At 39.2% G+C, this 27,065-nt stretch overlaps 1 protein-coding gene across 3 annotated transcripts in view; it reads left to right on the top strand.

Moving 5' to 3' along the window:
- PTPRR (protein tyrosine phosphatase receptor type R) overlaps window positions 1–27,065 on the top strand; it is a 296,114-nt gene that overhangs the window by 262,903 nt on the left and 6,146 nt on the right. For all 3 annotated transcript variants that reach the window (XM_003927799.4, XM_074402554.1, XM_074402555.1), the window contains 3 exons: window positions 7,716–7,826; window positions 9,168–9,325; window positions 13,403–13,516. In XM_003927799.4, the coding sequence (XP_003927848.1) occupies window positions 7,716–7,826; window positions 9,168–9,325; window positions 13,403–13,516 (383 nt within the window). The remainder of the gene's footprint in view (window positions 1–7,715; window positions 7,827–9,167; window positions 9,326–13,402; window positions 13,517–27,065) is intronic.

Raw genomic sequence — 27,065 nt, forward strand, 5'->3', positions numbered from 1 at the left:
CGGGTGGATCACGAGGTCAAGAGATCGAGACCATCCTGGCCAACATGGTGAAACTCTGTCTCTACTAAAAATACAAAAAATTAGCTGGGCATGGTGGTGCGTGCCTGTAATCCCAGCTACTCAGGAGGCTGAGGCAGGAGAATTGCCTGGACCCAGGAGGCAGAGGTTGCGGTGAGCCGAGATGGCGCCATTGCACTCCAGCCTGGGTAACAAGAGCAAAACTCCATCTCAAAAAAAAAAAAAAGAATACCTCATCTCTACAAAAAAAAAATTTTAATTAGCCATTGCTATGATATGAATAAATAAATAAGCCAGGCACAGTGGTGCACACCTGTAGCCCCAGCTACTTGGGAGGCAGAGGTCAGAGGATGGCATAAGCCCAGGAGTTTGAGGATGCAGTGAACTATGATCGTGCCACTGCACTCCAGCCTGGGTGGGAGTGTGCAAATTTGTACATATGAATATAGGCATTCCAGGAGTAAAAGCCACAGTGCATACTTTCTTATCGAATGGGAGAAAGGGAGAATTTGACTTCAGGATTTCTGATTTGAGAGGCTGAGTGGATGTTATATCAGTTTTATCTTTTGTGTGTTAAGTTTGATAAATGATGGAGACTTTTGACTGGTAAAGTCTATTAAGCAGAAATCGAAATAATAGTATTCTGGAGAATTGTACAAATGAGAGACAGAGATCAGACAGGTAGTGGTTGAAGTCATGAGAAGGTACAGCATTTGTGTAAAGATAATAAAAGAGGGTATTAGGTTGTATGTTCTGTTTTTAGCATTATGAGTATTCTCCATGTCATTAATAATTCATCAAAATGTTATTTTAAATTACTAGAATTTCATTGAGTGGATGTGCTGAAATGTAATCATTTCCTTATCAATGGGTACCTAAATTGTTTCCAATTTATTGGCCACATCTCTGATTATTTTATTAAAATATATGACTAGATGTGAAATTATTAATACCTGGCCAAATAATGTGAACTTTTGAAAGAATACATGCCCAAAATATTTTCCAGGTATATATCAAATTGTACCATCATCTTCAGTATGTGGAATTCTTCAGCTAACCTCAATGATACTTAATATGTAATTCCTCTTTCTAAAACATACTATGCTGTATGTGTTTGTGTATATTCATTCGTTCATTTAACAAATATTTATCAACTATGTACTTCAAGCATTAGTGGAAACATCTGGATTATATTCTTATTGACAAAACTGACAAAAACCCTTCCATCATGGAGTTTACAATCTAAATATGTTGATAAGAAATCAAGAAAGAAATATTGCATACAATGATATCAGTATACTGTATAATATTGTATATACTATATTTCAGTATATCTGTTATGTATTGTATATTTGTATCACTGATAACACAGTATAGAGAAAAAGAAAACACAGGGCAAGATAAGATTTGCAACATTAAATTGGGTGATGACTGTGAGTATCTTTGATCAGAACAGGTAAGGAAATTAGTTAGTACAGTCCTGGCAGAAGACAGAAGAAAAAAACATTCCGTATCCCCCAATATGTTTGAGAGGGGTCAAGGAAGCCACTGTGGCTGAAGCCAAATGTCCAAGGGAGAGAGTGGTAGGAGAATGAGGCCAAAGATGTAACTGTCTCTTAGAAGTAATTTACTAAGGTAGCTGGTTCAGTGCACATATCAGAAGATTTAATGTCAGAAGAACTTGTTTGGAGCCTGAGTTCTATCACAATTTTGCCTCCTGTGAAATGAGGATGATAGGACTTTGCTTACCTTGCAAAGATATTGGAAGGGATTAACTAATATTTTACATATAGGTAACTCTTTGTATATTAGAAAGTACTATGCGATATTACCATTGCTATTAGCCTAACATAAATATTTTCAAATTTGTAGACAGCAGCCTTCAAAAACCTTAAGAAGACCTCATTAAGTCAAACTGCAGCTACCATATATATTTTTGATTAATTAAATACATTCCAAGAAAGTTTTTTTGGCAATATAAATATTGACTAAGCACAGCCCAAGTTTGCCTTAAAAAGTTTGTTTATTAAAATTTTTATTTTTAATTTTGTGGGTAGATAGCAAGTGGATATATTTATGGGGTACATTGCCTTAAATTTCATTAAAAAATCAGATGTGCATTCATTCAAATAGAAAAATCGGCTACTGAATAGATATGTAAATTTTACTTTAAAATAAAGTAGACTTTATTAAACTGTATGTTTGAGGAGAGAATAAATTATTCTGGTAAGATACTAATAAGAAAATATTAATTATGCCATATTATATTCTAAATGCATAAAATGAAAGCATATCTTCTCTATCATGTATAATTGGCTAAAAAAAGAGTAAAAGGTAATCTAGAAGGTTTAACAAATAACATGGAAAGCTTAGAAATCAGAATGTTGGCTCTTCATAGAACAAATATTTATGGAACACTAACAATGTGCTTGAAAATTAATCCTTACAATAAACATATTTGTAAACCCCATTACAAATGAGAACACTGAAGCACAGGAAGGCAACTTGCCCAAAGCTGAAGAGCTGACTCCCAAGCTCCTCCTCCTCCTCCTCCTTATCCTCCTCTTTCTCCTCTTCCTTGTCTTCCTCCTCCTCCTCCTCGCCATTACACTATGCTGTCACCCTGAATCTACTTATGATGGAAAAGAATAGGCTACAGTGCAAGAAGTGATTGCGTCCAGAGAGTGCTGTGTATAGCTTACATTCAAGGTTAGAAATCTTTAACCATTTTCTTTAGGAAGAGGAGATAGACAAGACACTGATTAGGTTTAAAAAAACTGTTCAATCTATTTATTCAAAGTAGTGGACAATTTTAAAGTGTGGAGTAGGATTATGATGGAGAAGTCAGGCTCAATTTGCAGGTTACTGTGGAGTAGACTCAAGGATTCATGCTTTGAATTCATGAATGAAAAGAAACGAGCAAACCAAGTCCCATTAACTAGAGTATCCATACAAACAAGGTCAGAGAAGGTATTGTTGTTGTGTAGTCCAATCTAGCAAGCAGGCAGAGGAGACTCCCTTTCTGGTGTTTAACTTTCCTTTAGAGAATCAAAATTAGATATTATGGATACTGACATGGGCATCTGGATTCATGGGCATAAATTGGAGTCACAAGATAAATTAGGATCTTATGCAGGACTTTGCTTATGAAACAAGAATCCATTCAACAGGGAGCAAAGAGACCAAAGCCGCCAAAGTGTAAGCAAGGCCACCCAACCGCTGACTTAGGGCCATCATGTGGGTGGAGAGGCAACTTGGCCACTACTGCCCAGCAGTGCCAGGCAGCCTAATTTCATTTCATGTGTGACCAGGGGTTTGATGGTTATGCTGCCCAAGCAATTAAGGGTGGTTAGAAATTCAGAGGCTGATTGCACCCAAACAAAATAAGTCTCCTGTCCTTCCAGGCATGCTTATATTCCAAATTGAACTTTGCACCTCCATGTTTAATCCACAGTGTTATATTCAAACTGCTTTAGCCTGAAGCCCTTTTTGTTAATACAGTTAATCAAAAATGAGCAATGTGGGAATCCTAAAAAAATTCTTTATTTTATCTTAAAACAATGTACATTTGTTCATATTCAAATGTGTTCATGTATTATGGGATTCAGTCTTTTATGAGGGTTGGTCTGAAGATGGAGTTCTAGATCATATAGTTTGTCAATTGCATCGTTTATAGATTATCAAAATTTTCCATATTAGTTTCTTTACACTGAAAGAGAACATAGAACAGCATAGAAATATGAATGCAGATTTCTGTTTAGATTTTTTAACTTAGAGACAAACTTCTGTAATTGTCTCAACTGTCCCTGATTTGACTGTAGTTTTCCTTACTGGTTTACTGTTTTCACCAGTGAAAAACTTACTCAACTTACACAATTATTTCCTAAGACTTTTTTTTTTAATTTTAACACTCATATTTTATTAATTTCTGTAATATGTCATTAAATTGCTGGACTTCAATAATGAGTACAACTGCCATACAGGAGTTTTGATATAAATACAACTTGAAGAACATACAGATGAAAAGATGGTATCGGAAGTACTGAGCTTAGGAAGAGAGTGAGCTAAGACCATGCAGGGCTGCATGTGCTTCCACATATTTGATGGAGGGAACAGAGGACGCTGGTCAATGCTGTTGTTAAAAGGGTTTGTTGAGAGTCACTTTAGAAAGCAAAGATAGAAAGTTGCGTTCATAAAGTGGTATTTTCTTGGAAAATTCTAGCCCCCAAGGCGATTTTTCCTACCAAAACACCTGAGCCTCAGTGTCCTCCGCTGAAAAATAATTTAGATCATAATAATACCTGCTATCCACCCTTTCTATTTCAAAGGATTATGGAAGGGGCTAAATGATGTTGGTGAAGGTGCTTAAATCTGTGAGCCTAGCACTAGGAATAAGATTAGCTACAGTAATAATAATTTCAGACAATCTGACCCATGCTATCCCTCTCATATATTAATATAACCCAAATGAAGCTAAGCATGAAGATTTTATTTACTTAGAGCCACATTCTGATATGTAAATATACAAAATCTAAAAGGAAAATAATTTTAAAATAGATTTTTTTTTCAGGCAACTAAACCACTAGCTAGACTTTCTTCTTCATGAAACACAAATAGCCCTAACTTGGTGGGGGCCAGAAGGAGAATCAAGGAAAAAGAAAGATCATAAAAATATGAGTTTGCAGCTGGGCGTGGTGGCTCACGCTTGTAATCTCATCACTTCGGGTGGCAGAGACGGGTGGATCACCTGAGGTCAGGAGTTCGAGAACAGCCTGGCCAATATGGTGAAATCCCATCTCTACTAAAAATACAAAAATTAGCTGGGTGTGGTGGCACACACCTGTAATCTCAGCTACTTGGGAGGCTGAGGCAGGAGAATCGCTTGAACCTGGGAGGTGGAGGTTGCAGTGAGCCAACACTGTGCCACTGTACTCCAACCTGGGTGACAGAATGAGACTCTGTCTCAAAAAAAAAAAAGAAAAAAGAAAAAAGAAAAAAAAAGTTTGCATTTCTTTGTATTATACATCCTGTAAACCACCAGTTACAAAGAACTGGTTAATGTCCATAATCTTTTCAGTCAGGGTTTCATAATTACTTGTTTGCACAAGAGACAGTCCTCTGGAAACCCTTTTCTTCCAAATTATGGATTCTTAGAATTAATAGATAATTTTACTGAAAGGATAAGCCTAGTTAGCAAAAGAATAGTGATGATAAAATAGCATGCTATTTTGAATTACCTACAATGAATGTGGTTTCACAGGATTCTCTGTAAGGCAGTGTTTTTCTTCCTTGCATTTTCTGCCTCTTTTATCTCACTGTTAGCACCACAATAAAGAAACCCTAGAAAGCTGTACAGGAAAATAATTTGAACACGAACTTGTACTCTCAGAAACAACTGCATTTGCAGCTCTCCGCCACTTCATATTCAAAAGTATCCACATTTATCTGGTCTCTTTTTCTACTGTCATCCAAATGGGGGTAAAAATGTATTCAGTGTGTAAAAATAAGCTATTGTATCTCAGAAAGGAGATGGGATGCTAATTAAGGGTTATGTGAATGAACAAGTCACATTGCATTGTCTACTGGGAGCTGGCTGCCAATTGCTTTTTTGGTAACGAGTCAAGAAAAACATTCAAGAAGGCCCCTGCAAGCTTGGGAGAGAAGCAAGCAGCATTTCCATTTATCAAGTAGGTGCAGAAGCCTGTTCAAGTATTAAAAATCAGGGTGCAGACAGCAAGCTCCTGCCTTGCAGCTTTTCTTACTGATTTTGAGAGCCACCTTCCTAAAGAGGGGCCTCCTGCTCAGGTCTGATCGTGGACAATGGAGCACGTACAACAGACTGCTGGACTGCTGAATGAATGCCTCTTTCTTTGTTCAATACCTTTTTCAAGATTCTTTTGTCATTCTTCCTGGACTCATCGGGAGGCATGGGTTTTAAGATGCACAATAGCTCGGGTCTTACAGTGAAATAATTGATGCTTCATTGAAAGAAACCAGGCAAATTGGTTAGTATGATTACCTTTAACAAAGTGGGTAAATTTTAGACATTTGGCAACTCATAGATTTGGAGAGAAATGAGTTGCTCTATTTTAAAAAGATTTCTCCTCTTAATGTTAGCCTGAGAGTCTTGGGTGGCATGTAAATAAAGTGGAAACAATTTACTTCATTTGAAAACAGGGTCAAAATGTGGAGGTTGTAAATGTGCTTTTATTGTAATGGATGAACGAAACTGATTTCCTAGGTGAAGTGACTTCCTTCACTGTGCTAGCATGTAGAGTAGTGGTACTTAGCGTGATACAGCCCTGGAGGCATGTTTCTGATACCTTATATACCTTTTCCTTCGGTTCTGTAATTTTGCGAGTCTTTTGCTGCTCTTTTAAATCTCTAAGTATTTAAATTTTTATCAAGTGTGTTCATATGCCTTTGGCATAGATGTGAAGAGACAAGTGTCCTGGGTATTATTGTTGTCCTGACTGAAGGCAACAAGTGAAAGAATTTCTACGTAATGTGTGGATGGTTGGGAGAAAATCAGTGCTATTTAAACATTTCTGAAATTAACTTTGCTTCCAAGAGCACTCAAAATAAAACATCAACATTTGTCATTTTACATTCTTTATCATCAAAATTTGTGGTAAAAAATAGTTATTTTGCAGTTTAAAAAGCAAAATAATATGGCATTATATGTATGCTTGAATCTCACTTTGCAATTTTTAATTAATGGTAACTGGATATAATAATATGAAAATAATATTTAGCGCATGAACATCTAATCACTTTAGGCCAAAAATCTATCACCCAGTAGTTTTAAAATAACAATAATAATAATAATGTTTTTAAGTGCTTATTCTGTACCTGGCTTTATCCTAAGTACTTTTCATGTAGTGAATCATAAAGAAACTATAACCAAAGGAGTTAGGTGTCTTGTTCATGGATTCACAGGTAGTGAAAGGTAGAACCAAAATTTGGACCCAGGCTCTGAGTTAAAAGTCTGCATATTAACCACCGTGCTATGTTGCCTTGTGTGCAGTATAATTACAAATTATCACTCTTTTTAAGCTCCTCAGGAAGGTCCATTGTAAAAATATTTTTAACATCTTTTTTATAAATTAGCTTCATAAGTGAAAAAAACCGTTGGTCAAGTAAAACATAACACCATAGGTGTATTAATGGTCATTCTATCTGCCTTACATGTAGGGGAGACTTGGTTCTATGGCATCTAACATATTAGATATTCTCATTAGACACCAGTTTGATGAAGCAGGAAAGTGTAACTTTCCTCAATTATTGTGGGAAAACATTGTTTTTATTTCTAGTCAGCACATGATAAATTCTAATATTTGGATCTTAATTTCTTAATTCTTAAATTTTTTAGCTTAGCTCTTAATTAGTTCTTAATTTCTCTGGAGTTTTGGGAAACTGCATTTTCTTGTATGGAGTCAGCAGTGACAGTGTTTGATAGGCACATGTAAAATTGATACTTTTTAAAAAAATCTCTTAAGATATAATTTACATACCATAAAATCTGGCTGTTTTAAGATTTACAATTCAGTGGTTTTAATACATTTATAAAATTATAAAAATTGATATTTGATTTTTTAAAATTAATCGTGTAAAACTCTTGAGATGCTTGAATGAAAAGTGCTCCAAGGCTAATAAAAGCCATTAACATTTGCTGTATTCTCTTTCCCCTCCTCCAGAAATGTGTGCTATACTGGCCGGAAAAGAGAGGGATATACGGGAAAGTGGAGGTTCTGGTTATCAGTGTAAATGAATGTGATAACTACACCATTCGAAACCTTGTCTTAAAGGTAAAATTATGTAGCTATAGCCATCTACAAAGTAGATGATATTAGAGGATTACATTTCTACTTGGAAATTATTTATCTTAATAAATGCTACACATTCAATTTAAGCAAATTAAATAGTGTTAAGATCAAAGAGAAACTGTAATTATTCCCTCATGTATTTTTTTGTTGTCAACTACTATTAGTATGAAGTATAATTAAATCAATGTAAGTAGATGTTAAGAAAATTCATTATGTAGGATGTTGTGATCCTCTAATTTGCATTAATAAAACATCTCTGATTTAAACTTTTGAAAGCTTTTAACTAAAGGCTGTGCTGGAGACTTCGCCGTGATTTTTTTTTTCATGTCATTTTGGTCTAAGCAGCTTTAAATAAGGCCTGGAAGCTGTGAAAGAGAAAATCTGCCCTTGTAGGTGGCAGTGGGAAGCAAGACAAGCCTGAAGTGTTGATGAGATCTTCAGAAGCATGGAGTTACAGTAATTTATAGGGATTTTCCCCCAGACGAGATTATGTCATAGGAAAGCTATCTTATTTAACTCCCGGGCAGCAGATGCTGAGAAATGTTGTCACGGTATTACTTTTGCTTCTGGAGAATAATCACCCAAGATTTTCGATCTTATCTGCAGCCTCACTGCTGGGACAAAATCATCACAAAGAGGAAGAAAACAGAGGCAGAGCTACAGGGATGGATTTTATTGGGAAGGTTGGAATAGGAAGGCACTTATTGAAACCTGTTTTTCAACACACATTCTGGAGTGCCGGGTTCATGCCACACCCTCACCGGTGCTGGGTTTTGAGATGATGTGTGTGAGCCCTCACCCAAAGTGTTTCCAATAGAGGGACCTCCTGTAGCTTCTTTATTGCTGGGATTCCTCACCCCTATTAAATACTGAAGTTTGAGATGAGTGTAGAAGTAATAGCATGACTGACATGAAATTAAGTGTTCTTTTAATATGTTTATAATAACTTGTCAGGAATGCTCATGGAACAGGAAACAAAATATATCCCATTCTTCTTGGCTACATTTTCACCTACCATCTTGTTTATTAAAACAAATTATAAATATATATTTAGCATATGTTACATATATGATCTATATTATAACTATAGGTAGAGATACAACTCTCCACAAAGGTAAAACTTTCTCACTTCGAGATCAGGATACGGACAGTAAAGTCTTCTCAGAGTAAAAGGGCACTCTTCAAAAATCTTGTAGATTTTTTTCCCACCTAGAAATAAGTTGCCAGCAAGATGGGGGTGATAAAAGACATCCAGTATTGTGGTTTGGATGACTTTTAGTTCCACAAGTGAATGAGGCATTTGGTGCCTGTTGCTATTTTCAGCAAGGAAGTCACACCCAACATGTGAAGCATTACTGGTACACCTCATGGCCCGATCACAAGACTCCAGACAGTGCCCAGCCCCTCCTACAGCTCATGCTGGATGTAGAAGAAGACAGACTTGCTTCCCAGGGCCGAGGGCCTGTGGTTGTCCACTGCAGGTAAGATATGAACGGTACTTTCTGTCTAAGCAATAGCCCATTCTCGATCAAGTCATAGAGCAGGTAGAAGTGGGTTTTGCTTCCTGGAGGTGACTTTGCTGGCAAATTATTTATTGAAATTGGTTAACTCCCTAATATTTGAGTCTTAATCAAGATTATGCTGACAGAAGTGAAGTCATGTTTTGAGGCATTTTTGGAAAACAATGATTACACGATGGGTGAAATACAAGTTCGAATAAGTGGTTCGGTATACCGGAGACCTTATTCAGCAGTTACCTGCTTTAAAACACTGATTCGTTTAGTTTCGTCAGTTTCGTAGGACCAGGAATTAAAATGCATTTTCTGAAAACATCAGTGGCTTTTTTGTGATTTCCTGATGACATCTGAACTCTGCTTGGTTTGTATCTTGGTAACATTTATTACTATTTGAAGTTTGGTGAAAACCAGTCAATTATTTTAACAGTTATCTCAGGAAAAACACATTGAAACAAATTTATGAAATAAGAAGTGAGCAAGTGGTGGTTCACCAAAGGAAAACAAAGTGCTGTTACCAGAACATGGAGTACCAGAGGCCAGGCCAGCAGCAGCAGCAGGGCGTGTGGTGGTTCCTGTCCCTCATTTCTAGTTCAAAACTCTCCTCCTGGAACTGACACCTCCTTCCCCTTGTTTTCCTTTTAATGTAACCAAACTGAAGCAAGCATTTTTAAGGTAATGTCTATGATCAATCATTTATTTATTTATTTAGAGACAGAGTCTCTATCACCCAGGCTGGGGAGCACCGTGGCACCATCTCAGCTTACTACAAACTCCCCCTCCCTGGTTCAGATGATTCTCCTGCCTCAGCCTCCGAACTAGCTGGGATTACAGACATGCACCACCATGCCTGGCTAATGTTTGTGTTTTTAGTAGAGATGGCCTTTCACCATGTTGACCAGGCAGGTCTCAAACTCCTGACTTCAAATGTGATCTGCCTGGGTTGGACTCCCAAAGTTCTGGAATTACAAGCCTGAGATACCATGCTCAGCCACCCATTTATTCTTCATGTTTTCTCAAAATAATTTTTCTTGCTTTGTTTAACCACATAGGTCTCTTAAGATGGCTTTTGATGATATATTTAATAAATATAATACATTATTTTAGAGTATAATTTTAGCCTCCTTTTTTGAGATCGTGTGATTTAATTAAGAGTACAGTTTACTATGTGTCTATTTATCCAAAGGTAGATAACACTGGCCTTATCTTAAACTTAACTTGGAGCAAAAAAATAAATAAATAAAAATAAATAAAGCAGCCTAATTGGCTATGCTATAGAACGGGAACTGTCCCCCACCCAAAGTCATTAAACACTAAGGATATCTAAAATGGACTAGTCGCTTCCCCTATAAAACCAGCTCCCCTTCTTGTTACTATTTCTGAGAAGAAGACTATCTTTTTTCCAGTCACTCAGCATCTCATGTTGACAGTTCTCTCTGGCCCTTCTTTTAACTCTAGCCTCACTATCTAATCAGTGACTAGATTGGCTTTCCCTTCAAAGCTTCTCCCATAATCACCATTTCCTGTCCAGCTGCTATAGTTCAGGCCCTCTGACCTCATCCATGTATTTAAGAAGTAGCTGGTAAAATGGACACACATACCGTACTCCCCCATGCCCTCACTGCCACCATGGCCTACCTGTGCCCTTCTCTGTCTCGCCTGACATGAAGTCTCTGCTCAAAGCTTGTCAATGGGCCAGGTGCAGTAGCTCATGCCTGTAATCCCAGCACTTGGGGAGGCCGAGGCAGGTGGATCACTTGATATCAGGAGTTCAAGACCAGCCTGGCCAACATGGTGAAACCCCCGCTCTACTAAAAATACAAAAATTAGCCGAGCATGGTGGCGAGGGCCTGTACTCCCAGCTACTTGAGAGGTGGAGGCAGGAAACTCGCTTGAACCTAGGAGGCGTGGGTTGCAGTGAGCAGAGATCACACCACCTTACTCCAGCAGCCTGGGTGACACAGCGAGACACTGTCTTAAAATAAAAGAAAAAGAAAAGCTAGAACGAAATTCCCTAACCTTGAACCTATGCATAAACTGCAGTGGTCAGTGAACTCCTTGAAATTATTCAAGCACATTTGAGTATATAAACTCATGTGAATTTTTCTAAAGAGTAGTAGTTTATAATCTTGATCAAATTATTATTTAAAAAAAAAAAAAAGGAATGGATTTAAACCTCAGCCTTTCATACAAGATCCCAGGGTACCTCTCTCCAACAGTTCCTCTAAAATAACTTTCTCTTTAAGACAAGCTACTCTGCTTATTGTTGCAAATCATATTTCTTGTTTCTCATTAATTCTTTCCTTATAATCATTGTTATACCCAGAGTATTCTCTCTCATTTATGACAGCCAAAATACCTGCCATTCATGGGGCACAGTTCCAATCCCATTTCTTCAATGAAATGAACTTTCTATGGACACTTCAACTAAAAGAGAGCCACTCCTCCCCCAAATTCCTCTGCACTCACGTTTGGCAGAAAACAAGCGCCAAACGTGAGAAATAGGCACGTCTGAGTGCCAAGAGGGGAGCAATTAATTCCAACCATGGGGGCTGAAGAAAACCTCTCAAAATCAGAATAATGCTGAACTGAACCTTTTGAATAATCAAGGTTGTGGTTTTAAAAGGAGGGAGGGCATTTCTGACTGAGAAAACATTAACACAGAAAAATTGGAAAACCAAAAGCCACTTTGCAAACAGTTTAGGTAAGTGAAAATCATGGCACATAGGAAAGAAGAAAGCAAAATACATAAGGCTTGAAAGTTAGTCACATTCAGATTTTGCAAGGTCACGAATACCACAGTAGGGAGATTAGACATTACGCTATAACTAATGGGAGCCATCTACAGTTTTTGAGTAGGGAATGCTGTAATTCAGTCCCTAATTCAGAAAGATGAACCTAGCAGCTGTGCAAATTTGTCCAGGAAAAGACTTGAGACTTGGAAACTATAAGGAGATCACTGCTAATTATGAAAAAAGGAGATGCTGAAAACGTGAGTACAGTCTATAGAAAGGAAAGTGTGAATCCCACGGCCTCAGCAGAGATGGAAAATCAAAGAAGCGGTAACAGATCGGATGTGGGAGGTGAGAAAGGGAGAGATGCAAAAGATGGCTGCAAGATTTCTAGGCTGGAAAGCTTGTGGCTGGCTGGTAATGCCATTGAGGGAAAAGATAATCCTGTTTTAGATACATTGAATTTAGACACGTGGAACTGAAGCAAGTGCAAAATAGTAAGGAGGAGATGGAATGACAATCTAGAGTTTAGGAAATTTAGAGAGTCTAGATGTAGATTTGAAATAATCTTTTACATAGAGGCTGTTAGTGGTTAAAAGTGCAGACAGGGACAGAGAGGGCACGTATGCTTGTGAGGCTGATTTTATGGGCGTGTCATCTAAGGCAGTTGAATGTGTAAACCCACCAGGACAGACAGCATTTCTATTCAGTTATCACCTCTATACAAATCTCTTGGAAATACGGATTTGTAGAGGTGCACCCTCTCCTAAAATGAATCTAGTCTTCAACTGCTCAGTTATTCGCTCGACTTCTCAACATCAGTATGTCCAACACCAAATTCCCCTTCCTTCCCCCCTTTAAATTCACACTCTCCCAGGATGCCCTTGGCCTCAGAGCATCACCATTCTTCTTTCTGTCTAGGCCTAGTTGTCTTTCAGTTTCGCTTTTCTCCCTCCTCAGCTCCAGTCCTCCAGATTCACATTGGTGATGTGTCTAAATCTTCCCCCTCCTTTCTACTGCTTGCTAAGTGCAAACCTTAAATATTTTTTATTTTTTGCTAGAACAATTATAATGCATTTTTACTGTTCCCCCGACTCATTACTTCCCTCCACCCCTCTCATCCTACTGCTTATAATTAAATGAAAAAAAAAAATCTATTTTAAGCACTTAGCACGGGGCCAGGTTTATAATACTCAGTACATGAATACTATTTTTGACTGTGGTTTCAGATTTAAAAGTACCCTTTTAAAAGAATGTTTCTTATCTTTGTCGTTTTCCCCCACTTTTTAAATTCCTTTTCTTTTCTTTTCAGTGCAGGAATAGGTAGAACAGGGTGTTTTATTGCTACATCCATTGGCTGTCGACAGTTGAAAGAAGAAGGAGTCGTGGATGCGCTAAGCATTGTCTGCCAGCTTCGTATGGATCGGTGAGTGTCACAGAGGCTTGCCTTCAGAGCGGTGTCACCATTCACAGCCTAATCTCATCTGCCTGACTTCATACATAAACATCCCAGGCTCCGAGGTCCTAAATCTCTGTGGAGATGCTTGTAAAATGCTTAAGTCTTGTATACCTTATATTTAAAAGCCCTTTTATTTCTCTCTTTTGAGACAAGGTCTTGCTCTGTCACCCAGGCTGGAGTGCCATGGTGCAGTCTCAGCTCCCTGCAGCCCTAAACTCCTGTGCTCAAGCAATGCTTGCACCTCAGCCCCACAAGTAGCTAGGTCTACAGGTGTGCACCATGCCTGGCTAATTTTTTAGTTTTTTTTTTTTTTTTTTTTTTTTTAAAGAGATGGGGTCTTGTTATATTACTCAGGTTGTTCTTGAATTCCTGATTACAAGTGATTCTCCCACTTGGACTTCCCAAAGAGCTGAGATTACAGGCATGAGCCATCACACCTGGCCTGTAGTAAGTAAGTAAGTAAGTTAGTTATTTGAGACAGGGTTTTACTTTGTCACCCAAGCTGGAGTGCAGTGGTGTGATTATGGCTTGCTATATCCTAGACTTCTTGGGCTCAAGTGGTCCTCCTATCTCAGCCCCCCAAGTAGCTAGGACTACAGGCAAGTGCCACCACACATGACCAATTTTTCTATTTTTTTTTTTTTAGAGACAGGGTCTCACTATGTTGCCCAAATTTGTCTAGAACTCCTGGGCTCAAGGGAGGCACCTTCCTTGGCCTCCCAAAGTGCTGGGATTACAGGTGAGAGCCACTGCACCTGGCCCCCAAAGTTATTTTTCACTCTTTTTATTAAATTGTAACACAATGCACATGACAAAATTTATCATCCTAACCATTTATAAGTGGACAATTTAGTAGAGTTAAGTACATTCCTATTGTTGTATAACCAATCTCCAGAATTCTTTTCATGTTGAAAAACTCAGTCCCCATTCAGAAACTCCCTGTTCCTCCCTCGGCCCAGCCCCTGACAACCTGCCATTCTGCTTTCTGTCTCTGTAAATTTAAACACTCTAGGCATCTTCGATGTAAGTGGAGTCATACAGTATTTGTCTTTCTGTGGCTGGCTTATTTCACTTAGCATAATATCCTCAAGGTTCATCTATTTTGTGGCATGTGTCAGAATTTCCTTCCTTTTTAAGGCTGAATAAGATTCCATTTTAGATAACGTATTTTGTTTATCCATTCATCCATTGATGAATATTTGAGTTGCTTCTGTATTTTTACTGTTGTGAATACTGCTGCTATGAACATGGGTATGCACATATCTGTTCAAGACCCTGTTTTCAGTTCTTTTGAGTATACCTCTAAAAAGTGAGATTGATGGATCGTACAGAATTCTATTTTTAATTTTTTGAGGAAACCATCATAGTGTTTTTGCAATGGCTCCACCATTTTACATTCCCACCAACAACACACGAGGGTTCCAGTTTCTCTACATCTTCACCAACTCTTTTATTTTCGGCTTTGCCTTTTTGATAGTAGCCATCCTTGAGGATGAGATGGAAGAGTCATTTTTATAGAGATATGATTTGATCACCTTTGTTATAATCTCTATTTGGAAAACAAAATTAACAAGAAACTTCTCCTCTTCGTTGCTCCACAACTAAGAAGCCTGGGTAAATGGACGGTTGAGTTAGTGATGGAGAAAGTGATTAGATTCTGCTTGAGAGAAGGCACAAAATCCTGAGCAGCCAGCATCTCTGCTCAGTAATTCAGTGTACCGCAGTGGAACAAGAAATGCTGACCAGACACAGTGGCTCTCACCTGTAATCCCAGCACTTTGGCAGACCAAGGTGGAAGGATCCCTTGAGTTCAAGAGTTTGCGACCGGCTTGGGCAACAAAATGAGACCCTGTCTCTAAAAACAAACAACAAATGTTTACTAATCACCTCATATGCCTTAGGCCTTGGTCTAGATGCTGCAGATACTGCATTAAGCAGGGATTTTCTGCTCTCTTAGAATTGACGTGCTAGCAGAAAAAGACATAATAAACAAGCAAACCAAGATAATTTCAGACAGGAATAAATGCTGGGAGGTAATGAAACAAAGAGAGACACAGGCATTGGTTTCCTTGAGCTTTAGCCCTATGACCTAGAGTCTCCTAAAAAATGAAATTATATACTAACCTTTCTTTTTTTCCTGGAAACCGAGTCTCACTCTGTTGCCCAAGCTGGAGTAAAGTGGTGTGGTCACGGCCCACTGCAGCCTCGACCTCCTGGGACTACAAGCGTGTGCCACACTCAGCTGATTTTTATATATTTTTTATAGAAACGGGGTTTTACCACATGGCCCAGGCCAGCCTCGAGCTCCCAGGCTCAAACAGTCCTCACACCTTGGCCTCCCAAAGTGCTAGGATTGTAGATATGAGCCACCATGCTAGGCCATATACTTACGTTTCAAGCTTTTTTCAAAAAAATATGCTTTGAGCAATATGTGCTCATCCTGGGATTTCAAAAAAAAAGAGACAAGATTATTCTGAAAAGTGAGATAATATACATAAAGCACCTGGAATAGGGTCTGGCACATAGTAAGCCCTCAGTAAATGTTTATTATGTTATCTTTATTATTATTAAAATTATTGGTGAAGTTTCTCTTATTTCTAAAAAAATAAACATTCAAATTTCCCTATCCAGATTCGTTTTTCCCTTCCCATCCTTAACAGTCTTGTCCCCTTTTAAACAGTAGCCTCTAAGTCTCTGTAAGTGTATCTTCCCTCTTTGCTTTCTACTGTTTCTTTCTTTATTATTTTCTCTTTCTGTTAGCATGTAAACTCTAGAGGCAGTTCATCATGGCAGTTAAGATTCTGGGCTCTGGAAACAGATTGCCTGCCTGAGTTTCTGTCCTGGCTTCCACTGTTTTGGAGTTGTATGGCCTTGGGCAAGTTACTGCTCTTCTTCGTGCCAAAGTTTTCTCATTTGGAAAATTGGAGTAATAATAGCGTATACTTCCTATTGTTCTAGTAAGGATGAAAAGATATGACCTGTGTGAAATGCCTGGCATGTAATAAGCATTCAATCAAGTTTCCACAGTTATCAGTATATATAGCAAGGAACCTAAGCATGTGCCTGTAAACTGAAAATAGTAAGATATACCTCACAGGAGTTCACTCACATTTAAATGACATTAAACCTGCAATGTACTTAGGAGAACACTCAACCTACATCGTTTATCCTCTCTGTACCCCCCAACCCCACTTTCCTCTTACCACATCCCACATATAACTGTCTCCAAAAATATTTACCTTTTGTACATAAAAAGGATCAGTTCCGGCTGGGTGCAGGGGCTCACACCAATAATCCCAGCGCTTTGGGAGGCCAAGGCGGGTGGATCACAAGGTCAAGAGATTGAGATCATCCTGGCCAACATGGTGAAACCCGTTTCTACTAAAAAATACAAAAATTATCTGGGCATGGTGGTGCATGCCTGTAGTCCCAGCTACTTGGGAGGCTGAGGCAGGAGAATCAGTTGAACCCAGGAGATGGAGGTTGCAGTGAGTTGAGATTGCCCCACTGCTCTCCAGCCTGGCAACAGAGTGAGACTCCATCTCCAAAAAAAAAGTAAAAAAAAAAAAGGAATCAGTTCCAATATCCCTCTTTCTTTTATAATTTTGCTGTCTTAATCTCCTGAAATTCTTTTGCCTTCCATCCTGTGTAGTTTACTTCAGCTGGACTGGGATCAGTTGCTTCACTTCAAATTTGGGGACCTCTCTTCACTCAAGAGAGGGGGCCCTAACTCTGAGAGAAGCAGCAGCACTCAGACAGCCAGGGCTGCTCCCACACTGACTTTCATCTGTCCTGATTTGTGCTTCTGTAAACAAGGCTGGCACCTGAGACCCCAAATCACCCGGGGAACTATAGTTTATACCTTGGGGTCCTGTGTTCTTATTTAGTGCCAGAACTCTATGAATGCCATATACACATGTGGATCAAAGTGACTTCAAACCAGGTTGGCCTCCAACAACACCTGTTCTGATCTCATTTGGAAGAACGTGCTGAAAACCAGGCTTGGTTTGCTCTTTTTCTTGGCTCTTGTTTTGTTACCATTGATTACTGCCTGCTCACCCTCCCATCTGCACCTCCCCTGCCCTCTTTCATAGCCTGATTTCCACCTTGGATTCCACTTCCCAGTCACATTCCCCTTTCAGGTCTACTAAATCGTCCTCTACTTTTGAATGGAATTACAAATGAATTTTTTTAAAACCACATCACAATGCCTCCTCTATCTGCCCCTTCCTTCCTAAAGCAAATGAATGGTCAAAGATTTTAGCCTTGGCCTTCTGTCACCCCCGAGGTTTTCCCACAGGGCTTGTCTTTTTACTTCTGATAGGATATCTTCAACACAGATCCAACTTCTCTGCTCATCTGAAGCCTGTAGGCACCCAACGCCCTTCAGTTTGAATGACTGCCAATGTGTTCGTCAAAATTATTCTGATCCATTCATCAAAGATCCTTTCTGCATTCGTTCTGAGCAGCTGTTTCTGTTGTTTATGAAACAGATCCTCTCCTTGAAGCTTCCTTTGAAAGGTCTTTCCTTCACCCTTCTTGCCTCACAGGATCAGCATATGTTTTCCTTTTCTTGTCTCTTCCTTCTGTTAGACACTCTTCCAGTTATTGTGAAAACCAGAAAAGAAAACCTAATCCTTTCCTTTTACCTCATCTTACTTCTTTTTCTACTCCATCATTCTCGCCTCTTGTTCTAATCCTTCAGCTTTTTCCTATCATATCTCATTTTAAATATTCCAATTGGCGGCTAACTGTTGCAATTAACCATGTTTTTGGCTCATGCCGGTAAAGGGAAAGCTGGTCTCAGCCAATCCAAACTTCTACCCTTCTGCCTTAGCAGCATATCTTTCTTCATTACTTCTTCAAACCTTGTCCCCAAATTCTGATTGTCCTGGTTATCCTTACCTATATAGCTCTGGATCTGTTTTTAGAGATTCCACAATGCACTATTCAACATACAAAATTGTATTTAATCGTGGACTCTTAACCATTGTCTTCAAAGCACATGACTCATTTAACTCCCAAAATAAACCCACGTGAAGGAAAAGAAGCATCTCTTGGCCTCATTTTTTTTTTAACGAGTAACCAAAGAATTCAAGATATCAAGTAACTTGCCCAAAGTCAAGTAGCTTAAGAAGTAACAAAATGGACCTATTGGAATCTGGGACATTTATCTCATCTCTAATTATTTATCTGATTTATATCAATCTTATAGATAAAAGTAAATAGGCTTCTGTAATAGGTTTATTGTACAACTTTTTGACAAAAACGTATCTCTTTGATAATGCTCCGACAATTTAAGCAAATGAGCCCAGGAGTTGGAGGCCACCCTGAGAAACATAGCAAGGCTCCATCTCTTAAAAACAGAATGCAATGACAACAGGACAACATCATTTTTAAAACAGCTTTTGGTATAAATGAGAGCTGCTTTATGAATAGACGGAGTGATGTCAGCGACTGCCTTAAGAGTACAATTTGAGGTACAAAAAATCACTTCATCTTAAAATATCTATCTATGGAAGATGCTAAAATGTATAGCGTATGTCTAAAATCTCAGCAAACTGACACAAGAACAGAACATCAGACACTGCATGCTCTCACTCATAGGCAGGTGTTGAACACTGAGAACACATGGGACACATAGACACAGGGAGGGGAGCATCACATACTGGGGTCTGTTGTGGGGGGCTAGGAGAGGGACAGCAGGAGGGTGGGGAGGTTGGGGGGAGAGAACATGGGGAGAAATGCCATATATAGGCGACAGGGGGATGGAGGCAGCAAACCACATTGCCATGTATGTACCTATGCAACAATCCTGCATGATCTGCACATGTACTCCAGAACCTAAAATACAATAAAAAATCAAAATAAAAAATACTGCTCCTAAAGAGCTAATCTTGGATGGATTCTTCTAAAACAATCATCCTTTTCTGCAGTTTATTGAGCATGGGAATGGGAGATGGGGGTTAACATTTTATGCCTTCTCTGCTATTAACACTTCAATGTAGATGAGGTGATCTCTTCTTTTCAGAGTGATAGCTGGAGAGAATGTAACTCTTGGCATTAGAAATACATTCAGAACCTGAGTTTTGATGAAGGGAAGTTGAAGAGAGGGCTCCAGATGCTGGACACACCATGGTGAGGTCCTTCCATCAAGGAGACTGTTAGACAAGCTCATGGCTTATCTTGGGAAAGCCAAGGGCACTGAGACAGAGCCCAAGAGCGCTAGCAAGGGGCAGTTTGGGTGGGACCAGCTACATAATTTGTAAGGCCAAGTACAAAGTGAAAATGTGGCATCTGTTGATTAAAAAGTATCAAATACTTGAAGACAGTGACAGTAAAGTATTAATCCAAATGCAGGGTCCTTATCAGCACAAGGAGGTGAGAGATGTATGGCTGCACAGGTCACAATCCCTTGAAGCTAATTCTGTCTTGCGGTATTTTTAGTAGGAGCGTTTGTATTACGTTGGTGCAAAAGTAATTGGGGTTTTTGCTATTACAGTTATTTTTGCACCAACCTAATAGATGGGCCTGAATCCTGTGTCCTGTGTTCTATGGAACAGGCATCTGAGACCTCTGCTCAGAGTGGTGTTCCTGAATCCTGCATACATTCATTGATTCAACAAGCATCACTAGACATCTGCTACAGAGCTTGAATCAGGCACCTGGGTGTAGAAAAATGGATGTCTTAACCGGCTTTCCCAGATTGTGCTTCTCAGGACATAGTTTAATTAGCAGTTATTTATCGAGAGCCTCCTATGCCAAATGCTCTTGGTATTAAGGCAGAAAGTAGGTTCTCAACTAAGTTTGGGAAAAGCTGTACACTATATATAGATATATAGATATATTACACAGATATGTGTAATATACATAGGTCTATATATTTATATATGTAAATATATGTGTATATGTGTAAGTATATAGACATACAGACATATTTGCACAATATATTTACACATATAAATATATAGGCATATATTTAGCCATATATGTGTATAAATATAGATATCTGTATAGATATATTTTTTGAGACCAAGTTTCATTCTTGTCACCCAGGCTGGAGTACAGTGGCACAATCTCGGCTCACTGCAACCTCCGCCTCCCAGGTTCAAGCAGTTCTCCTGCTTCAGCCTCCTGAGTAGCTGGGACCACAGGTACCCATCATCACACTTGGCTAATTTTTGTATTAGTAAAGACAGGGTTTCACCATGTTGGCGAGGCTGGTCTTGTGCTCCCGACCTCAGGTGTTCCCCCATCTTAGCCTCCCAAAGCACTGGGACTACAGGTATGAGCCATAGCACCCAGCCCTACACTATATTTCTTCAAAGTCTTCCCTACTTGGAGATTCGCAATAAGCATCAATGCATTAAAAAATCTAAAATCTCCCAGTATAGAAATGTCTTTCATTTTAAGAACTCTTTCACATTTATTTGACCACAGATGACTTTCCTCACAAACCATCTAAATGAGAGCGAAAGAGGTAGTAATAATAAAGATAAACTGTTCTTTCAAGAAGCTTGGTGGTAAAGAGAAGACTAGAGATCTGATAGTAATTTAAGCATGAACCTGGACCATTAAAAAGGGGAAAGGAGCTGGGCGCAGTGGCTCAGGCCTGTAGTCCCAGCACTTTGGGAGGCCGAGGCGAGTGGATCACTTGAGGTCAGGAGTTCAAGACCAGCCTGGCCAACATGGTGAAACCCCATCTCTAGTAATAATACAAAAATTAGGCCGGGCACAGTGGCTCATGGCTGTAATCCCAGCACTTTGGAAGGCCAAGGCGGGCAGATTACGAGATCAAGAGATAGAGACTATCCTGGCCAACATTGTGACTCTACTAAAAATACAAAAATTAGCAGGGCATGGTGGCGCGTGCCTGTAGTCCCAGCTACTTGGGAGGCTGAGGCAGGAGAATTGCTTGAACCCAGGAGGTAGAGGTTGCAGTGAGCCGTGATTGTGCCACTGCACTCCAGCCTGGCGCCTGGCGACACAGCATGACTCTATCTCAAATAATAATAATAATAATAATAATAATACAAAAATTAGCAGGGCATGGTTGTGCACACCCGTAGTCCCAGATACTCAGAAGGCTGAGGCAGGATAATCTCTGGAAGCTGGGAGGCACAGTTGTGGTGAGCGGACTTTGGGCCTCTGCACTCCAGCCTGGGCAACAGAGGGAGACTCTATCTCAAAAAAACAAAGGTTGTTGGGGGAAGGAAGGGTGGAACCAGCTAATTAAAAGCAACTAGCCAAGTATAATAAGAGAGAGAAAAGACAGAGCCAGTGTATCAGAAGGCTGATACTTTGTATTCTGCAGCATACAAGCTTCGCAGGCTTTTGTCTATCCTTTCCTACTCTTTTTAACACTGCATCTTTTATAATCTACCCCTAGCCACCTGTAGCTACCTCCGCTGAGGAGTCCAGGTGTGGCTAACCACAAAGAGAAAGACAGGTCAGTGATTTGCATCCTTAAAATGGGGCTTCTTTCATGACCAGTAAGTGAAGAGTTTGAACAATAGGTAGGTTTAAAGTCTTGATTTCCACCCCCGCCCCCCCAAAAATTACAATGCCTGGACATGATAAGAACATGATAAGAACAAGCAATTGCCACTCAAGTCACAGATCTGCATTTTAGTAATAAATTCAAATGGTCTGGTTCAGAGACGAATGTGTTACGCTGAATAGATGTTTCCAGTATGAAAACAATGACAAAACCATTTGGTGAATTCCTCTTTCTCTGGCAAGACATTATTTTTATTGGCTTTGGGACAACTTCTATTAATAGATGCTCAGTTCTCTTTGCAGATTCGTGAGTCTGTGATTCTCCTTTTAATGATACTTTTTAGCATATTTTGAACTAAAATAGGATTTCTCTTTTTTCCAAGTAGGAGTTCAAATTCAGTGCAAGGCACCCACGAATGTTTTATTTAGAAGGGCACTAATGGATCATCCTCTCATTCCCATTGCATTTGCTTTTAATTAAAACATGAAGTGGGTGGTATGGGAATTGCAACTGAACACTGTCTGGTAAGACTTGTGACTTGTGAAAGAATGCAGTGCCAGACATCTCTGGACCAGACGTCAAGGAGCTTGGCGCCTGGCTCTGCCCCCTAATTTTCTATGTGACCACTTGTCCACTCTAGGCCTCTTTGTCTACATATGTAAAAGGAGATTAGGGGCATAACAGTGATCTCCAGCCTTTTCTGGTACAAAAACCAGAAATATCTTACTCTTAAGATATTTCGTGGACCTCCACGTGATTGTTGTATTTTAATGCTTGCAAGTTAATATTCATTTTGTGACTCACAACACAGCCTAAGTAGATGTTGGGACTCCTCCAACAAGATGCTTTTCCATCCTGGAATTCAGTGATTGCAGAGTGACCAACCGGTTTTCCGAGATCCCTCTCAGCTCTTGCTTTCTTTGAGTCTTTGAAGCTTTGTTTATGTGGAGAATAATGGGATAGTAGTAATAGTCATAACATTTTCCAGCCACCTCCTAGGAAAAGAGTGGGTTTTTAAAAAATCTAGCCTCAGGAATATACTGCCCAAAGTTTTCATTCTAAAGGAAGAATCCAAAACCAAAAAGGGGGAATCTTCAAGGCCACGTGACCAATTTTGGCATTTTGATAAAATACTCTGAACTGAACTTTCAATTTTGCTCAAATTAGATTGACTAAATTCTAGAATTTGGGGGTTCTGCTGATGCTTTCTGGAGTGGGAGGCCTAAGTGGGTTATACACAAGACCAACGGAGAGGAAGTTCACTTTCCAGTCCTGCCTTTGGCAGTGACCCCAAACTAGTTGCTATATAAACCAGGGAGAATTGTTTATCTCTGAGGATTTTAGTTTAGATTACTTATTAATATCTGAATGTGATAAGTACAATGAACTTTCTGTTGGCCAGCATTGTTGCAAAAGGGATATTTTGCACAGTCACATTTTCTTATTAACAGGAGGTTACCATACATGGATAGGTCAACAATTTTTAAAACTTATAGTTGAAAAACAGATCTATAATATTAGTACTAAGCTGAACATAGTGTGATCATTTTTTATTACTTAGAAAGCACTTCCATATAATACTTAAACCTTCTGATGTCAAATATCACTAAATTGTTATAACTGTACCACCTAGTTAAAAATACCAATTGCTATAAAGCTAAACCAATCAGCCTTCACTGCATGTAGCTCTTCCTAAAAGAGATTCATTTAGGCTTGAGTATGTCAAGGTTCTACAGTTTGAGATAGTGATAGAGAGATGCACTGTCTCAGTTTATTACTATAGATGATGTTTCCATTTTAACATCAGACAGTGTTTCACATGCACAGAGACACTACAAGAGTACAACTAAGGAGCAATTTGTGACCATCAGAAGACGTCTAGGCAGGCAGGAAAGGAACATATTCCGTTGCTGATTGACCTCAGATAACTTTTTCCTCATCGTTTTCCTTTCAGTCCCATTGGCAACTGGACACTGGAAGAATTTTAAAACAGAATCTGGGAAATGAAACATATAAAATAATATCTGATTCCAAGGTCTTTTTTCTCTTTTTTCTTCCCCAGTAACAGGAAATTACATCTAATTTTTCTTTTTAAGAGTCAAGGGTGGAATCTGTAGTTGCCTGTACATCCCTAACTCAGAGAGCTTAAATTGGAATGACATCCAAGGCCTCACTAGTGGCTTCCCACACAGGATAAAAAGATGCTTCCAATGTGCGTCATATCATTGTTTAAATGTTTTGATTAGTCATTTCAGTTCGATGATTTTCTTTTCTTTTTAACTACAGTAATCTCAGAAGAATATATATCTCATCAATTTCCAAGACTAATATATGTCCCCAAAATATTTTTTATGCCTAAAACCAGTTAAAATATTTCAAAACTAAAGTTTCTGCTTGTTGGTCTAAGGTTCACCAATTGTAACCTTACGTTTATCCATATTTCTCTGCGTTTCCAAAAAAATCACAAAGATTCCTCTAATTAATGAACTCCAAAGATCTCATTTATAGATCAGGAATTCTATTTTGACTTACTTATTTTAAGGACACTTGGAGATGAAGCCCTAGAAATTGGTGTGAATTTCCTTCACATTATAGTCCCTGAGATCATAACAAGTGGTCTACTTTGTAAAACAGATTATGCCAACTGAATGTTGGCACAATGTCCTAGTTTCCAGGACATTTTCCTTCTTCCCAGCTTGAAATTAGTTTGCTGTTAACTTGAGTGTTCAAAAGAAAACAGCTAATTTTCAGGGGAAAAAAAAATGGAACTCAAAATACGTTAGTCATCAGTTGAATTATCATTTGATATATGCTGACTTTTTTGACCTACAAATACTTTAGAACACATCTGTTTTGGAGAAGACATCTATGTTCAAAATAACTGGTCAGAATTGGCCAAATTTGCATTTAAATTCTCCCTCCCTGATACGATATCTGTGTAAAGACGTGGGAAATCCTCTGTCCGAGGGGCAGACACACCTTGCAGCTGACCCCGGCTTCACAGCAGACAGTAGCCTCACTTGACTCATGCCCAAGCTAGAGGAGCTTTACCCGGGAGGCACATTAACGTCCACACCTTTTGTTCTAAATTTACTGTATCAAACTTTACCAAAAGAATTCCAGGTTTGAAAATAATAAAAAGCAAAGGAGCATAAGTTTCATTGTTAGCCCAGAAGTGAGTCATCACTGCAGAATTTCTTCTGTCTACTGATTAGACCGGATACGGCTGGGCGGTATGACAGGAAAGGCTGTTGCTCTCTGTATGTGTGAGTGAATAGTCACAAAAGGTCACAATTTTAACATGTTAAAAGCCAAATCTCTCTCCTGGGCATCTGGAGGGGTTTTTTCAAAACACCCTCCCAGTAGCAAAGGGAAAAAACTACATTTTTTTCCCCTTTCTAACCTGAGTTTACCCCCAGCTGACACAGCTACGTGCTGCTCTGCATGGAGACTGAGACGACACTGATCTTTGTGTTTGGCAGGGCTAATGTGAAATGAGATTATCTCACATTTCTAGGAGGGTGGTAGATCTGAATCCTCTATGGCCTGGCCACGGTGTTCATAGTCTGTGGGCACAAAGAAATCCCAGCCACATGGCTGACACTACTTTTGCAACAAAGGGTATGACTTTCTTCCACAGCATGGAATGGGGCATAATTAGAATGAACAAACAATTTATTATCCAAACCAAGGTATTTTTGAGAGTGAAAGGTGACCCAATTAATAATGGCACCAGGACAACACCAGTGAACCCTGACTCTTCTAAACATGATTACCCTAGGTGTCGTATTAACTAAGAATAAGAAAAATAATACACAGTATTTATTTAGTATTCACTGGAGGGCAGTTACTGTGCCAAGCATTTTGTGAATTCTCTCATTTAAACCTTACAAAACTTGAAATCTAACTAGATAAATACCTAAATACCTTGTTAGCCAGGCCAGTAGTTCTTAAACTTCTTTGTGAACAATGGAAAACTTTTTGCAGGCAGAATCTTCCACAGAACACCACATGGAAAACCAGAAAAAACACAACTTTCCTGGTCAAAGCTGGGATTGGCATCTAGTCCTAATGGCCCATCCTCCTCCTCTGCCCTGTCCAGGGTCCTCAGGCCCCTTTGTAGAGCCCTGGGCTTCTGGGAATTCTGCGAATAGCCTTCAGCCAGACATTGATATGCTCTGATTCATTTAATCCTCACAACCCGATGACGTTTGTCATTAATGTCATTTTACAAGTGAGAAGAGCCAGGTTGGGATGGACTAAGTGATTGTCTAAAATCATTTAGCTCAGTAAGTTAAAAAACAAGTATTCAAACCTGAATCTGTCAGGCTCCAAGCCTACTATTTTCCATTATATCATCTGCCTCCACTGTGCCTGTCTTGTAGGCTGGTCAACTTTAGAAAGATATTTGGATCTTAACGAGCAAACTAATGTCCTCTGCCAGGTTTGCTCTTGGTTCTCTGAGGTCTTTGGGGGCCTCACTCCAGAGGCTCCTAGCCAGTCCTGTTTGACCAGACAGTACTGAAGTATAACAATAACAATAATAATAGTTGGCATCTATGGTATTGACATGCATGCTAAACAGGTTAAATGATTGCCCCACTTATTTCTCACAACAATTCTGCAAGGTAGAAACTATTATTTGTATTGCCTGATTCTTTGCGAATGAAAAAACTGAGCACTGCAGAGATTATGTAGTAGGGTAAAATACCTAGTAAGTGGTGGAGACAGAATTTGTCTTGACAACAGTGTGTGGTATATTTTTCCCTCTTAACACACTCTGGTCCCCACTACTAATGAACTTGGCACCTTGGCATTCCAAACCTTTTCAAACCCATACCACTCTCTCAGCTAGCTAGGGTTCCCTTGACATTTTTATTTGACCTTACTCTTTTTTGGTAAACTTACTCCTGCTCAGCAGCAGTATCGTCACTTAATGTGTTATACCTCCTGGGAAAACAAATGTGTACCAGAAAAGAAACACCGAGGCACAATAAAATTTTAGAGTTTATTTGG

This window comes from Saimiri boliviensis, chromosome 7 (assembly GCF_048565385.1).
Source record: "Saimiri boliviensis isolate mSaiBol1 chromosome 7, mSaiBol1.pri, whole genome shotgun sequence".
Lineage (NCBI taxonomy): Eukaryota > Metazoa > Chordata > Mammalia > Primates > Cebidae > Saimiri > Saimiri boliviensis.